The following is a 13,677-nucleotide window of genomic DNA, read 5'->3' on the forward strand; positions in this document are numbered from 1 at the left end:
AGATTGAATTTATTAAGAAATCCCCTCCTTTCTTGCATTAAGAAGATATTGGTAATTTATTTGCAAGTAGGCAAAGGACAATTCAGACTTGTACACCTGGCCTAAAAAGTGAGTGTGTGGAGAAAACCAAATAATTTTCTTCCAGTGTAATGGACTCAAATGCCCATGATGATGAAGTAATTTTAATAAAGAAAGGCCCAAAAATGAGCCAAGTAAAGCAACTACATCTATGCACAGTAAATAGCACAGAATTATTTCCATTGCAGGTGTAAAGTGCTGTGGCACTTTCTACAAGGTAAGGGTCCAGCAACTCTAACTCTTCATTTAAAGCACAATTATTCTACCATAATAAAATGAAATTAAATTCAAAACAACTCTTCCAGATTTTGTAGGAATGACAAGGTGTTCAAAGCACCAAGTTGCCTTATTTCAAAGATACGTCAGCAAAAGGAGACTACAACTTGCTTACAAGATTCAGGCGTTTCAAACATGGCCAGGAAACACTTTTTCCCCTTAAAAGTATGGATCTTGTGTAACTGCCCTCCCTAGACAGCTTGTTCCCATGGGAAGAGGCATCCTTACAAATACCTAGAGAGATGCCAAAGATGATAAACAATACCGCCAAAACTCAGGACACTGATTGTGGTTTTCCTAGCTAGAAATTGCTTCCCACACTGCTGCCACAAAGCTTTGCTGTACAGGATCACAAAAGGAAGCCATACTGCTTTGTCCTTTTTTTTCTGACTCTTCTTGTGTTCCCTCTCTTCTCTTGGAGTTTTATTTGTTCTTTTTTATCCCTCAGAAATATTCTGTTCTTTTAGTACCCTAATATTCCACTTGAATAGGATGGGACTCCTGTCTTCTTTGAGCGGGAATTTTAACTTGAAGGTAAATATAACTAATTGGTCAAAGGGAACAACCTTATTTTTCACAGCCAACATACCTGAGCTGAATTTCATACTGCCCTGCATGACGAGACTGCACATTCCTCAAGACCAGTGTGAAGATATCTTCATTTTGCAGGATTTCACATGCTGTTCCCGGCATTATTTCCTTCCCATCTTTAAACCAGTGAACAGTGGGGAAAGGATCTCCAGCAATGGCACAGGATATCAGGACATTTTGCCCAGGAGCTGCTGTCACTGATCTCGGTTTGCTAATGAACCAGGGCTGAATACCATCCTGAGGTTCTGCAGTTTACAAAAACAGTTTACAAGTCAGAGGAAAATGCCAAGCTTGAATGTCACCACTAAGCTAACTAATTTCAGGGAAGGTAATCACAGGCAAGGAAAGTTATTTTGAACATGCATGGTATAAGTTTTTAATCTGAAAATAAGTCAGACTTTAATTTTGGAAGTAACTTGTGTTCATACTAAAATTAATCATTTACTTGGCACTTTACTGGCTTGATCCAAGCTTATATTAAGAACAAAACAAAGGGACTTTAAAGCTGCCCTAAAAGGAATCTTGGAGATTTGTCCTTTGAGAATACGGGTAGAAATAGCTTTAAGGGTGAGTAACAGTACTATGACTGCTGTGCAGTTGAGAGCTCATGCAATAAATCATCATTAACAATTGCATAAAATTGCATTTAATATAGAAGACTGACCCCAAGGCCAGATCTCAGGGGGGATTGAAGGAGAGAGGAAGGTCTGAATTCAGAGCAGACAGTGACAACAGACTAAACAGCTCCCTCAAACACTGCAGATAAGATATTCTACATTTAAAATAATAAAAGTCTCACAGGGATTTCCACTAATTCTCAGTAGTGACTATGAGGAAATGTCAATATTCAGTAATACTAGAAGTCCCTGTCACAAAGGTTGTGTGTGCCCAGTCACAGGAAGTCTGTAGGTACTTGAGTGTTTGCTGTGGGGTTAACATCATGTGAGGAGATTTAAGCCAAATTTTTTGCAGCTAGTTCTCAGATTGCAGAAATCATATCTTCCTCACCTGCTACCACTACAATGCTAACATTAAAGCCAGGATACCTAGCTCCTAGAAAGCTTTTTCAAAGACTAAGGACTTCAATTAGAAACAAAAAACATATTAAAAGGTTTACTTTAATCCATAGTTAAGTAAGCCTGATAGTTGTAATCTAAAGCTGCATTTAGCAGAAGTTTTGCACTGTCCCTAGAAATAGGACTCAGGAATGCATTTTTTAAATAGTAACATAATGTTCCAGAGTGAAAAGATTTTTTTTAAAGCTGCTTCTGCTCAATATCCTTTTTAATTCAGATGCAGAGACTGAGAACTTGAGCGTCCTTCACAACAAACCTTCTAAACACTCATGTATTTTAAACAGACATTCCTCCAGCGCATTAGAATAATACATTTCTTTCACCATTTTATAAGGTGAAGAGGAACTTTCTACCTTGAACTGTCAATGTAGCCTGTGTTTGACTTTCTCCTACTTCATTCCAGGCTTCACAGGTGTATTTGCCTGTGTCTTCAGGAAACACCTCCTGGATGTACAGACTGTACTCATTGCCTTTCTTCTCAAAGTGGAAATCTTCTGTCTCCTGGATTTCTTTCCCATTATGCAGCCAGATAATTTCGGGAGATGGGTTAGCTAAAAATAAGCAAGCAACAAAAATCTGAGGCAAACGCAAAACCCCACCATATGTCAATTAAAAAAAGGAACAAGTTTGGGGGCTTTTTTGCCACCTGATTCTGTAATTTCATCTTCAGAACATTCAGGAATTTCTATTATTAACTCTGTCAATGCTGTGTAATGTGAAATTGTCTGTGTTATTCTGATTAAAATACAAATTAATAAGGGAAGTATGCATAAAGCACAAGAGGGAGAATGAGTTCTAGACACCACAAAGATGGTTATTAAGAGTTTCTGATACCAAAGTTCATATCAAGATTGCTCTTTCTGCAGCACTAATCTTACCCCAACTGAACTCAATCTTTTTTGGTTCACAGCAAAAAACAAGTCCATTTCAACAAGAGGACCCATATTAAACTTATATCATTAAATCATTCTAGTCAAGAAACTCTTCTACAGGTCTGAACATGTTAAAAATGGACAATGTTCAGCCACACTGAAGATCACATTTGAACAACCTAGCTTTTAAAAACTGGTTCCTAGAAATATTATTTCCAAATGCAAAGACAGCTGCTAAAAATATGAAAAAAACCACACACATTGCAGCAGGATTTAATTTTTTTTATGTAACACTGTTATATAGCAACACACCTGATACCTCCACAGTCATTATCACTTGACTTCCATCCATTACTTTGAGGTCAGTCAGGCCCTGAAGGAAGATGGGTGCAAAAGTCTTGTTTAACTTTGCAGCCTGTGCATTCTCTGACTTCTTGCTGCTCTTCTTTTCTGTGAAGTCAAAAAAAGAACCAAAAGGGTCTCTTACTGGAATTTTCAAGACAAACTTTAACTGACCTTAGGCACAACATGATTTCGAGACAGTCGTTTTGCTTCAGCTCTCAGAAGGCAAAAATAACTGAAACCACCTAATAAAGCTGTTTTGCCTTGCCAGTATTCCAAGCAGAAAGACAAGAAATAGGAATGGAATTGTCCTCCTTCCGAAAATCCTCTTAAATCATTGTTAACAGATATCAGAGAGTATCACTGAGAAATCAAACTCATTTTTCCCCAAGTACACATGCTCAGGTGAAAAAAAAAAAAAAAAGCAAAGCAACCCAAAACTTGTAACCAAAAATTCAGTGCCTGTAATCACTGCTAAATTAATTTGAAAACCCTAGGGGATGTTACAAGTTGCCATTGCTGTGATTGATGAGTTAGAAATGCAAGCTCACTGCAGCACAGGATTTGTAACTCTGTAAGTAATTACAAACCATTTAGATTGTTAGATGGTCGATATATCCAATAGGTTTGAGGTCACCACACTCCTCTCCTTTACTTCAGCAATTGACTGATGATAGGAAAGACTGAAACCTGAGTTATCAATATATATCAGAAAACTGTTGGATTAGGGCTTTTAAAATTTTTCTTTTGAGGCAGTACAATCAAATACTGAGAGAATTTAGAATTAAATAATCCACTCTTAAGTCTATCTGTGATATGCTGTTTCCACTAGCCACAGCTATTCAGAGGCTATGAAACAAGACTATTTAACTGTGATCTATATGGTACACTAGACCAGGAAATCTACTCCTGCTCTAAAAACCTTAGCAAAGACACTTCTGAAGCCCAAACAGTGATCATGACCAAATATAAAAAGTCATAAATATTTATCAGTCCCTTGGATACAGTTTTTGTCTGGTTTAGCTTGTTTTCAGACCTCTTATGCTTTGCCTTTAAAATTCCAGCCCTACGTACATGTGAAAATATTTTTATTTTGTTTATCCCTACCTTCAAAATTTTCAAAGGAATATCAATCTCATCCAAAATAGTATTACAGAAAGTGCCGGGCTGGAGAAAAACCACAATTCATAAAATTAGTGATTAGAAAAAAAAGGCAGCAACTCACTGAGAAAGCCCACTGAACCTCCTGGAGGTAAAAAGTTAAGTTTGTTCTGGGGTAATTTGAGCTCAACATAAATTTGGAAGCAGCGTGGAGGGGAAGTTTTTCCTCTTCTCTAGCAAAGCTTTTTCTAGCCAAAATCTTGTCTCACTGGCTCATGCTGCAGGTCTTTTCTTGGCACTGAGCAGGGAGACATTGATGCATGTGAGAATGGAAATATGGGACCTGAGTGAGACCCATTTGGATTGGTGCTATGGAAGCACAACTCTGAAATTCCTGATTCCCCATCAGACCACACTGATGAGCCTTAGGGCTTCCCACAGCACCTGCTTGGAAGTGACTAATGCTGTACAGAAAATAGCCTGGAAGCTGGGGGAAACTCATCTAGAGAAATAAACTCCTGCGGCTCACCACAGCCCTCTGTTTTGTAATGGTTACTCAGAGAAACTGCTGTACAAAGCAACATCAGCACATGCACCTTCACTGCTCTAATGCCTTGCAGGAAATCCCTCTGTCCCTCGAAAGGAAACTGTGTCACAAAATGTGGGGGAAAGAAGAAGTCCACATAATGAAAAAAGGAGGAAAAGAAAGGAAGAAAAGGAAAAAAAACCCAAATAAAATAGTAAGACAGGAAAAAAGCATAGGGGAAAAAAAAGAATGAAAAGTATGGTTAAAAAAGCATTCTTGTTATCCTTTTTACTGAGATAACTAGTAACACTGTAAATCTAGAAGGCAGATATACAAGAAGAGGAAAGCAGGGAAAGAAAAACAAAAGCAGAGGTGTGGCTCTAGACCAACAAAGAAATCATGGCTAAAACAACCAGTATTCTTACCCAAACATATGTCATCAAGGATACAGCAAATATATGACTAATAAGTCTGATTTCATGGCAACTTGAACAGGGTTTCTTCAAAACACAAGTGTCCCCCCTACTCTAAAAATATATAGTTTTAAAGGGGATCTCTAATCTTATGCTACTGTTGTTTAGAAGTGCATGTTAATCAGTAGCATTTTGTACCAACAATTTTATCAGAATATCGCAAAAATCATCAAATATTTCTTGATGTAGCAGCAACAATTAAAAAGACTTTAGTGGTAACCCATAAATGCTATTTCATTAAGAAAACATGGGGGATGATTTAATTTTTTTTCCTTTACTTGAAATTTGATGTTATGGACTTCTAGACTTAGAAAAAATTCAAGTTATCTACTGACAACTTTAGTTTCTCACAGATGTTTTACACAAGAAAATGCAGTCCATTTTAATTCTGTTATTTAGTCTAAAATCATTGCATTTTCTCAGAGGGACTGGTACAATCATGCAGAGGCCAATTTACAAAGCCTGAATGTTAACTATTTTCAAATTCTTCTGAAGCTTGTAAATGCTTTTAGTTGTTTATTTATGATAGCACTATGCAGTGACTCAGTGTTTGTCTGATGAATGCTTTAACATTTCACAATTTTACAAAGTAATAGCAGTACTCTACATATAATATACCTAAGGGCTCCTTCAATTTTAGCCTTACAGGTCTTCTTTGGTAAAACAACAATAAAATTGATTTTGGAGGGAAAAGATGGGATGCTGATCATTTGAGATTAAGCAAATAACTCTTATTCCCATTTATGTTGAAAAGATACTGTGTGATTTTACTTCCTTTTGAAAACACCTGGCTTTATTTTGACATTAAAATATTGAAAGGAAAATCATACACAAAAAGCTAGAAACTGTTTGCAAAAGGGTGGCTTCAAGTGCAACAAACATAGAAGTTCACATTCCCTGGCCATTGCTAGGTGCTTGCTGGTTTCATACATCAGGAACAAAATCTATGACCTGTACCAGGAAAATAGTAGGGAAGCAGAAATGAAAACAGGACACAAAAAACAAACTGCACAGAAAGTCCTGGCCAGGATTAGTGCTTGCTTTCCCTCATTCCTCCAAAGTCCCTTTGACCATATAAACTCTGCTGGGGTTCAAAATCCATATGTTCTCAGGGAGTGCTGGCTTCAGAGCCCAAAGCAGGAGGACAGGAGGAAAGCAAGAAGGCAGAGGCAAAGCTCCCAGCTGAGATACTGCAAGTCACTGTGTTTCTGGCTGCAACATCCTCTTTCATAACATTGCAGGGTATTTCTGCTGCCAAAACTATGGACAATAAAAGTACAGCACATCTGGCACCAGAAAGGAAATCTGGAACCCAAGGAAAATTTTGTTTGACATTAGCATAAAGGCATGACTTCATTATGTATCTATGCATCCTCAAGCTTATTCAGCTGGATGTGAAAAAAGAGGAGATCTGATCTCTGTCTATTATGCTAATGCTCTCTAATCACCTATAATAGCCATTTAATAGCTCCCTCATCACTCTTAATTTTTATTGCTCTCACATAGGAGTAGGTTCATCTCTAAGAATGAAAACAAAGAATATAAGAGTCAACACACAGTTACTAAAATTTTATCTGTCAGTTAATTTTCTCTGTCCCTTTCCCTTCCTCAATCAGCTTCTGATAGTGCACTCAATTCCCTCAGTTCATGGGGGACATCAGAGAGCCCTACCTACTGCTCCTACAGATGGGCTTGATAAAACTCAGGTACATTTCAATGACTTCTTTTCAGAACTTGTGTCTAGTGTACTTTACTGTAGCTTACAAAAGCTGCCACCATTTTATAGCCACAGCTGTTGGTTTTACACAGGTCAAATAGTGTAAGATAATATGGAAGAGAGCTATGATTTTCTGAGAGACATCTCACAGAGAACAATTTTTTGCACAGAGCCTGGCACAATGTGTAAACCCAGATGGAGCCTTTCTAGTGGACAGTGATATCTCTGTTATTTCAAGAGGTTTTTGATAAGGTGTTACACAGATAGATTTAAAAGTCCATCACAATGATCCCACTTAAAAGTTTCCTGTTTTTTGCCTTTCCTCAGGCTTTAATATGCATGAATGTTGGGAAACAGCAAGTAATAAGATGCACAACTCAGTGGGAAACACAGCCTGGGAGACCAGAAATAGTAAGCAAAGCATGTAAATGGTACTTTTTATACCCACATATATTTTCAACAAAGCAAAAGGAATATAGGCTTTTCCCACCACATTCCCTTACCCCTGAGGGTTCATTTTTTATTAGAAAGGCACTCTAATAAGCACTCAAATCTATGTTTAAAAAAGCCACTTACTGCATTAAATCCATAGAGATTAAGGAGAATTTAAATTCTTTCAATTTCTTAGGAAAAATACAAATTCTAGGCATATTCAAATGGCAATGGGAAAAGATATATTATCTTTGATATAAAACTATTTCTACTAATCTCTTATTCTCTGCTCCATGATTTATGTAATCCATAGTAATATAATCTATCTACAGTGACTACAAATATGGATTATTTATTAACCTGTATTATTAGAAATTTAAAGCGATAAAAAATGCTCTCCTTTTATTTGAATATTCTCAATCCAGGTTTTAAAGAGTCCTTACATAAATGTAACCTCTGCATATCTGCAGACTGGAAGTTATTGCAAGAGGAGTCTTAATGTTAACTGTGGGTCTAAACCAAAATAAACTTGCATTTTGTAAAGCTTTGATCTGGATCAGGACTTGGGACTTCAGCATATTTGTAAACATATTTATATTGATAAGCAATGGTGAATTATTGAGCTGAAGGTGCATATCTAATAGAAAAGGGGAAAATTCATGCTGCACTGAAGAGTTAACCTAGTACAAGTCAATTGCACAATACACCTGTACCAGTTTAAGGGCAATTATGCAACCAACTATTTAAATTCTGAGGTAAAAGACACAGATAAATCTATATCCTTGAGAGAAGGAAAAAAAGAATCAGTAATTGCATTGTGGCATTCCCCTTCCCAGATTTGCTGCCAAAACTGAAGAAGAATATCCATATGAGGATGCAAACCTTAAGAAGGTTTCCAAAGACCAGACCTGGGCTTTACCTGGGCTGTAGTCAAACCAGTTAACATTTTATGGACATCATCTAGTCTAGGAAATTTTCTTGTTCATCTGCCTACCCTGATGTACTGAAGGTATTTTCATGTGAGCTGCAGAATGCTGACACCTCCTGTTGAAATATCAGGACTTCAGCATGCTGAGCACTTCACAGAATCACACAATAACTGAGTTTGGAAGGAGCTTCTGGAGATTGGCCTTTCCAGCCCCCAGCTCAAGCTGGGTCAGCTACAGCACAGCATTTACACACAGCTCCAGTGCACCAACTCAGTGGCCAAGGCCAGGGTTACAACTGGTCACAAGTCAAGGACACACAAAGAATAGAGAGTTTGCTGCCTTATGTTCAGAGCACTGCAAAACCTTGCAGTGTTTAGTCTTACAAGAGGTTTAATTATACTGGAGGAATCTGTTTGCCAGCATTGTGAGGTTGGCTGCCAAGCAATGCCTGCTCTGAGCCGTGCGGAAGGGCTGCCTCGGCAACATTTACCATTTATGGTGCTTAAATATCAGTCTGGCTCACAGGCCAATAACTCAACTGAGCTGAGGAGAATGCTTAACTCACAAAGCTCTGTGTGAGCAGGCTCAGAGAGAGAAGCACCAGATTCCACTAAAACCTCTCAAAACAAGACTTGGGTTCACACACAGATCTCAAGTTTGAAAAGAGTTTCACATCCTCAAATGTTTTTGGTGTAAACAAATCCAGCCATTACTAAATCTTAAGCTAACAATGCTATTTGTAAAGTTAAGAGATTTTATAAGGCAAAAAATTTATATGAAGATACACATTTGTCTTTCTGTAAAGTGTCTTTGCCTCAGGCCTGAGGCATAACATTTTCTGAGAGTTTTTCGAAAATTCAAAACTTGATTTATAATAGCATAAAAATGTATCAGACCTTTGTGCTCCTGAGACATCTAGGAACATTTCTGCTTTATTAAAGATCTCAGGTTAGTATGCCATTTTGCAAACTTAGGTCATGAGAACTAGGTGTTCAATGACCTAGCAATGTTATTTAAACATTTACCTCCCATCATTTTTTTTTGCAATTATAGTCTGTTTTTTGTAAATGGATGGTAAGATTTAAGAGCTGGAGCAAGTTATAGTCTGCATGCTGTCTCCATGCTGTCCAAAACTGAGCTGTGCATGACACAGAAAAACTGTTAACCTAATACTGACAATGCCCTAAGCCTGTACCAGTCAGGGTGGCTGGGGATATGCAAAGGAGACCAAGTTCCACTTTATCTTGTCTGGAAATCTTTGTTTTACTCTGGGCTAGGCTTCAAGCCCTATCCTGCAGCTCCATGTAGGCTCCTTCTTTCCAGGGTCTTTCCTTTGTATGGGATACCACCAGGTCAGCATTTTAACCACTTTTGCCAACTCTGTTCTGCAAACAGTTGTTCCAGTGGAGCAGTGGAACAGGCTCCCCAGGGAGGTGGTCACAGCACCAAGCCTGCCTGAGTTAAAGAGCCATTTGGACAAGGCTCTCAGGCACAAGGTGGGATTCTTGGGGTGTCCTGTGCAGGGCCAGGAGCTGGGCTCAATGATCCTGATGGGTCCCTTCCAACTCAGCACATTCTACAATTCTGTGCAACTGAGATGGCACCCCAGAAATCCCACTATCAAAAGGCTGCACCAGTAAGAATCATGGTGTGGGTGAACAGTCAGAATAGAACAGACTGTCTCAGGTGAATGGGGTCTACAAGGATTATCTAGTCCAGCTACCTGACCAGTTCAGAGCAGACCAAAAGTTAAAGCCTGTTGTTAGGGACATTGTCCAAATACCCCTTAAACCCTGACAGGTTTGGGCCACTGATCACCTCTCTAGGAAGCCTGTTCCAGTGTTTGACCACCCTCTCAACAGATGATTCCTGTTGATCATGTGTCACAGTTGATTTAGAGGTAAGTTTCTTCATTTCTTTCTTTTTTTCATTTTTTTTTTCTGTCAGCATCTCACCTTTTAATTTCATTTATAAGAAATGTTAATGCAATTTCTGACATTTAAATTTTTCTTATTCTGCATGCATTCATCCCTCATTTTTATTCAAATTTGGCTCCCCTTTTTCTGGAAATGATTTATAATAAGAAACTGTCTTTAGAATGCGTTTTTTATATTGATGTCACATCTTCTATTATTAAGAGCTTTCACATGTGTTTTGCTTTTGCCTTTCAGTTTTGGTTTCTAGCTGGCATTCTGTTCCACATTTGGTCTTGAGGTCCTGCAAGAAGGCAATTTAAAAAAAAATGACCCCAAACTTAGAAGGGCTGATCAATAACTTTTGATGAACCATACAGAATGCTGGACTGAGCTCTTTGGGGCACTCCTGAAAGCTTTGCAACAGAGTTCTTTGATGCTCATGACATTTTATCTCTGACTTTTCAATACAGTAACAAAAGCCCTCTCCCTTTCACTTAGTGCTCTGAAACCAATACTTACAAAGACAAGTGGTCCCACCCAGCTACTGCTCTGGAATGCCTTTTGGACATTTAATAGGACTAGACTGGCATATTTTGTAAAGTCATCTCTAATCACTTATGTTATGCTTGAAATAAAGCAAAATGCTTTCAAATAAGCAGTGACTTTGATAAGCTGTCACAAACATTTCATCAGTGTTGGAAAGTAAGAGTGTTCTTTGCTTACCTTTGGCAGAAATATGGATCTCAGAGAGACAGAGCTGTGGCCTCCCAAAGAGAGGCTGCTTACTGCAGTGATAACCTTCTTTAAACGATTAATGTCTAAGAAGACTCCTTCTGAGACAGAAAGAAAAACAACCCACGACCTGAAGAGAGCATTTCTCATGACTGAAGGAAAAGATTCCTACCTGAAAGGTTTTCTTCCACCTGGTTATATTTTATGGTCCCACTCACACCAGATGGGAGAGTGCCAGGAACAAAACAAACTGGTTTTTCAGACAGCATCTCCCTTTGCTGCTCTGATAAACTGGCTGCAGCAGGGACTGTGGCAGGCTTTCAGGTGGCTCTAATCTGCTCGTGCAGTGACCAATGAATGACTACAGTAATCGGCTTGGAAGGGCTACAGGCTGCCCAACATAGACACTTATGCTGGGGAGGCTGCATTGGGGAAAAAAAAAAAAACATGAACAGAAAGTGGTGGGGGAGAAAGGGGAACAGATGTGAGCCCAGGCAAATGCACTGCTGGCAGGGAAAGAGAAATGAGGTCAAGAGCTAATAAGCAGGAGCAGCTCTATCTGCTGAATAGTGTCTGCTTACAAAGAGTATTAGGCCTGTATTAAAAAAGAAAGAAACAAACAAAAAACCAGCAGTGTGCAGAAAACAAGCATCAGCAGAATGTGTGGCTGCAGAGCATTAGAGCCCACAGGAGCACTGTGGCTGCCAGCCTGCCCTGCTGCTCTCACTGCCCACACCTCATGTTCTCCACCTTAGAAACAGCCAGTGGTGCTGCTGCCTGGGGCAGGGAGGCTGCGAAAATCTCAAGGAGCGTGCAGTGGGTCAGGTATTTTGCTTGTCATTTACTGCAGAGCTGCAAGGCAGAGGACATTCTCCTAGGAGTCCCTGCAAGTGCTCTAGCTTGATACCATACCTAGAGAAAGCTGGACCAGGCAATCACCTGCCCCTCTGACATGCAGTCTGTTTGCAAAATAAGAGAAGCTTCCCCATGCAGAACTGATGTGGTTTGGCACAGCAGAGCCCACTCTCCCTGCAGTCATAATCATGTGTAGCACACCCAGGTACTGGTGTGAGTGTCAGGTAATTAAACATCCCTTTGACACGTTTTTTCTACAGGTGCACCTGACCTGTAACTCCTTGTCAGTGATCAGTTAACTGATCAGACAACCACATATCAGAGGGCTTATCTCAGAAATGAGGCAGACCTGAAGAACTATCACCATTTCTGGGAGCTGGCCTTACCTTCCAACTATACCAGTTATTACTTCCATCTGTATTGTTTTTATACTCTGATTGTCATAGCCTAAGCAAAACAGTAACACCAACTCACTACACATGTGCGTCCAGAGTCAATTAACTTTCCCTCACCTCAGTTTCCTATTCATAAAAAACTGATTAAACTATTCAACCACCCTGATTAAAAATGATTAATAAATTCATAATAAATAATTTCATAATTTATTCATAGCCTGATTAATACATTCATAAATAAAACTGAGTATCTGCAATCCCCATCAGTGTATATATTTCAGGTGACCTGAATGTACTCTGGAAATTCCTGTTAAGAGCTGGTTGGTTTGCTTGTTTTTTAAAGTTGGATGCCTGGTATATTTAAAAATGGCTTGTATACCTATTTTCATATCATAGAACAATAAGAAAATTGTAATATGAAATGTGAAAATGTGAACACCAAATACAATAGCTTGCATACACAATAATTGGAACAAATCAGTCATGCACACGTTGTTTAAAAACTTTAAAAATAAAATATACATCAGCCCCAAAGCCTCCCAAACTTTGATTTTCCTGTCTGTGGAAAACAGCAAAAAATGCGTAAGAAAAAAAATAATCCTACATTTAGTAGAAAATGGTGCCAGTTCAGGAATTTCTACAATTGAGTGTTTGAATAACACTGAACCATGTTTCTCACCTCTCAGGCTTACAGGCATTAGGCCAGCGCACCCCACTCACTGGGAGGTTCAGTTAGAAATGATTCTCATGGTGAAGACATCTGTTAAGCTGGTTTTTCCAGGGAGTCCTGCTCAGTCTCTGTAGCTCCTCTCTACCTGTGTGTCAGCTTTGAGAAACTGCTGACAGAGGGAGGACAGCTGTCAGGCTCACCTCATCTACTTAGTCCTTTACAAGGCCAAAATCAGCTTCACCTTGATTAACTTAGTTTCTCCACAGACTACCTGATGGATCTACCCCAACTTACTCAGCCTTCAGATCACTTTCTTAAGCACAGAGATCTGAAGTGATCTGAATATGGTAATTTCTCACTTTAAATAAGCAGAAAACTGATGAATTTGAATTTTTTAAAGACTATTACACTTCTATATGAATCCCATCCATATGAAATGTGGGACTTTTTTTGATACAGTGCCAAAAGCCTCCTACAAACAGCTAAGTACCTTCACCCTTTTTCATACAAAACTAAGGAGTAATACTGAGGTTGCCCAGTGCTAGACAGAATTTATCCTGCTTAATAATAAGGAAGAAAATGACAACCATAAATGAATCTGAGACTGATGACTTAAAAGGAAAGTTATGCCACAATTAGCTTAGCTAATTATCCAGGGCCCAATGCAAATCATGCTGAAAAAAAAATCCCACTCTT

At 38.8% G+C, this 13,677-nt stretch overlaps 1 protein-coding gene across 1 annotated transcript in view; it reads right to left on the reverse strand.

The window, feature by feature from the left end:
- Positions 1-13,677, reverse strand: part of MYLK (myosin light chain kinase) — a 194,065-nt gene that overhangs the window by 79,910 nt on the left and 100,478 nt on the right. The window contains exons 12-14 of the mRNA XM_036386318.1: positions 3,206-3,343; positions 2,375-2,572; positions 944-1,190 (exon numbers count right to left, since the gene is read on the reverse strand). Of these exons, the coding sequence (XP_036242211.1) occupies positions 944-1,190; positions 2,375-2,572; positions 3,206-3,343 (583 nt within the window). The remainder of the gene's footprint in view (positions 1-943; positions 1,191-2,374; positions 2,573-3,205; positions 3,344-13,677) is intronic.

Source organism: Molothrus ater, chromosome 7 (genome assembly GCF_012460135.2).
Source record: "Molothrus ater isolate BHLD 08-10-18 breed brown headed cowbird chromosome 7, BPBGC_Mater_1.1, whole genome shotgun sequence".
Taxonomy (NCBI): domain Eukaryota; kingdom Metazoa; phylum Chordata; class Aves; order Passeriformes; family Icteridae; genus Molothrus; species Molothrus ater.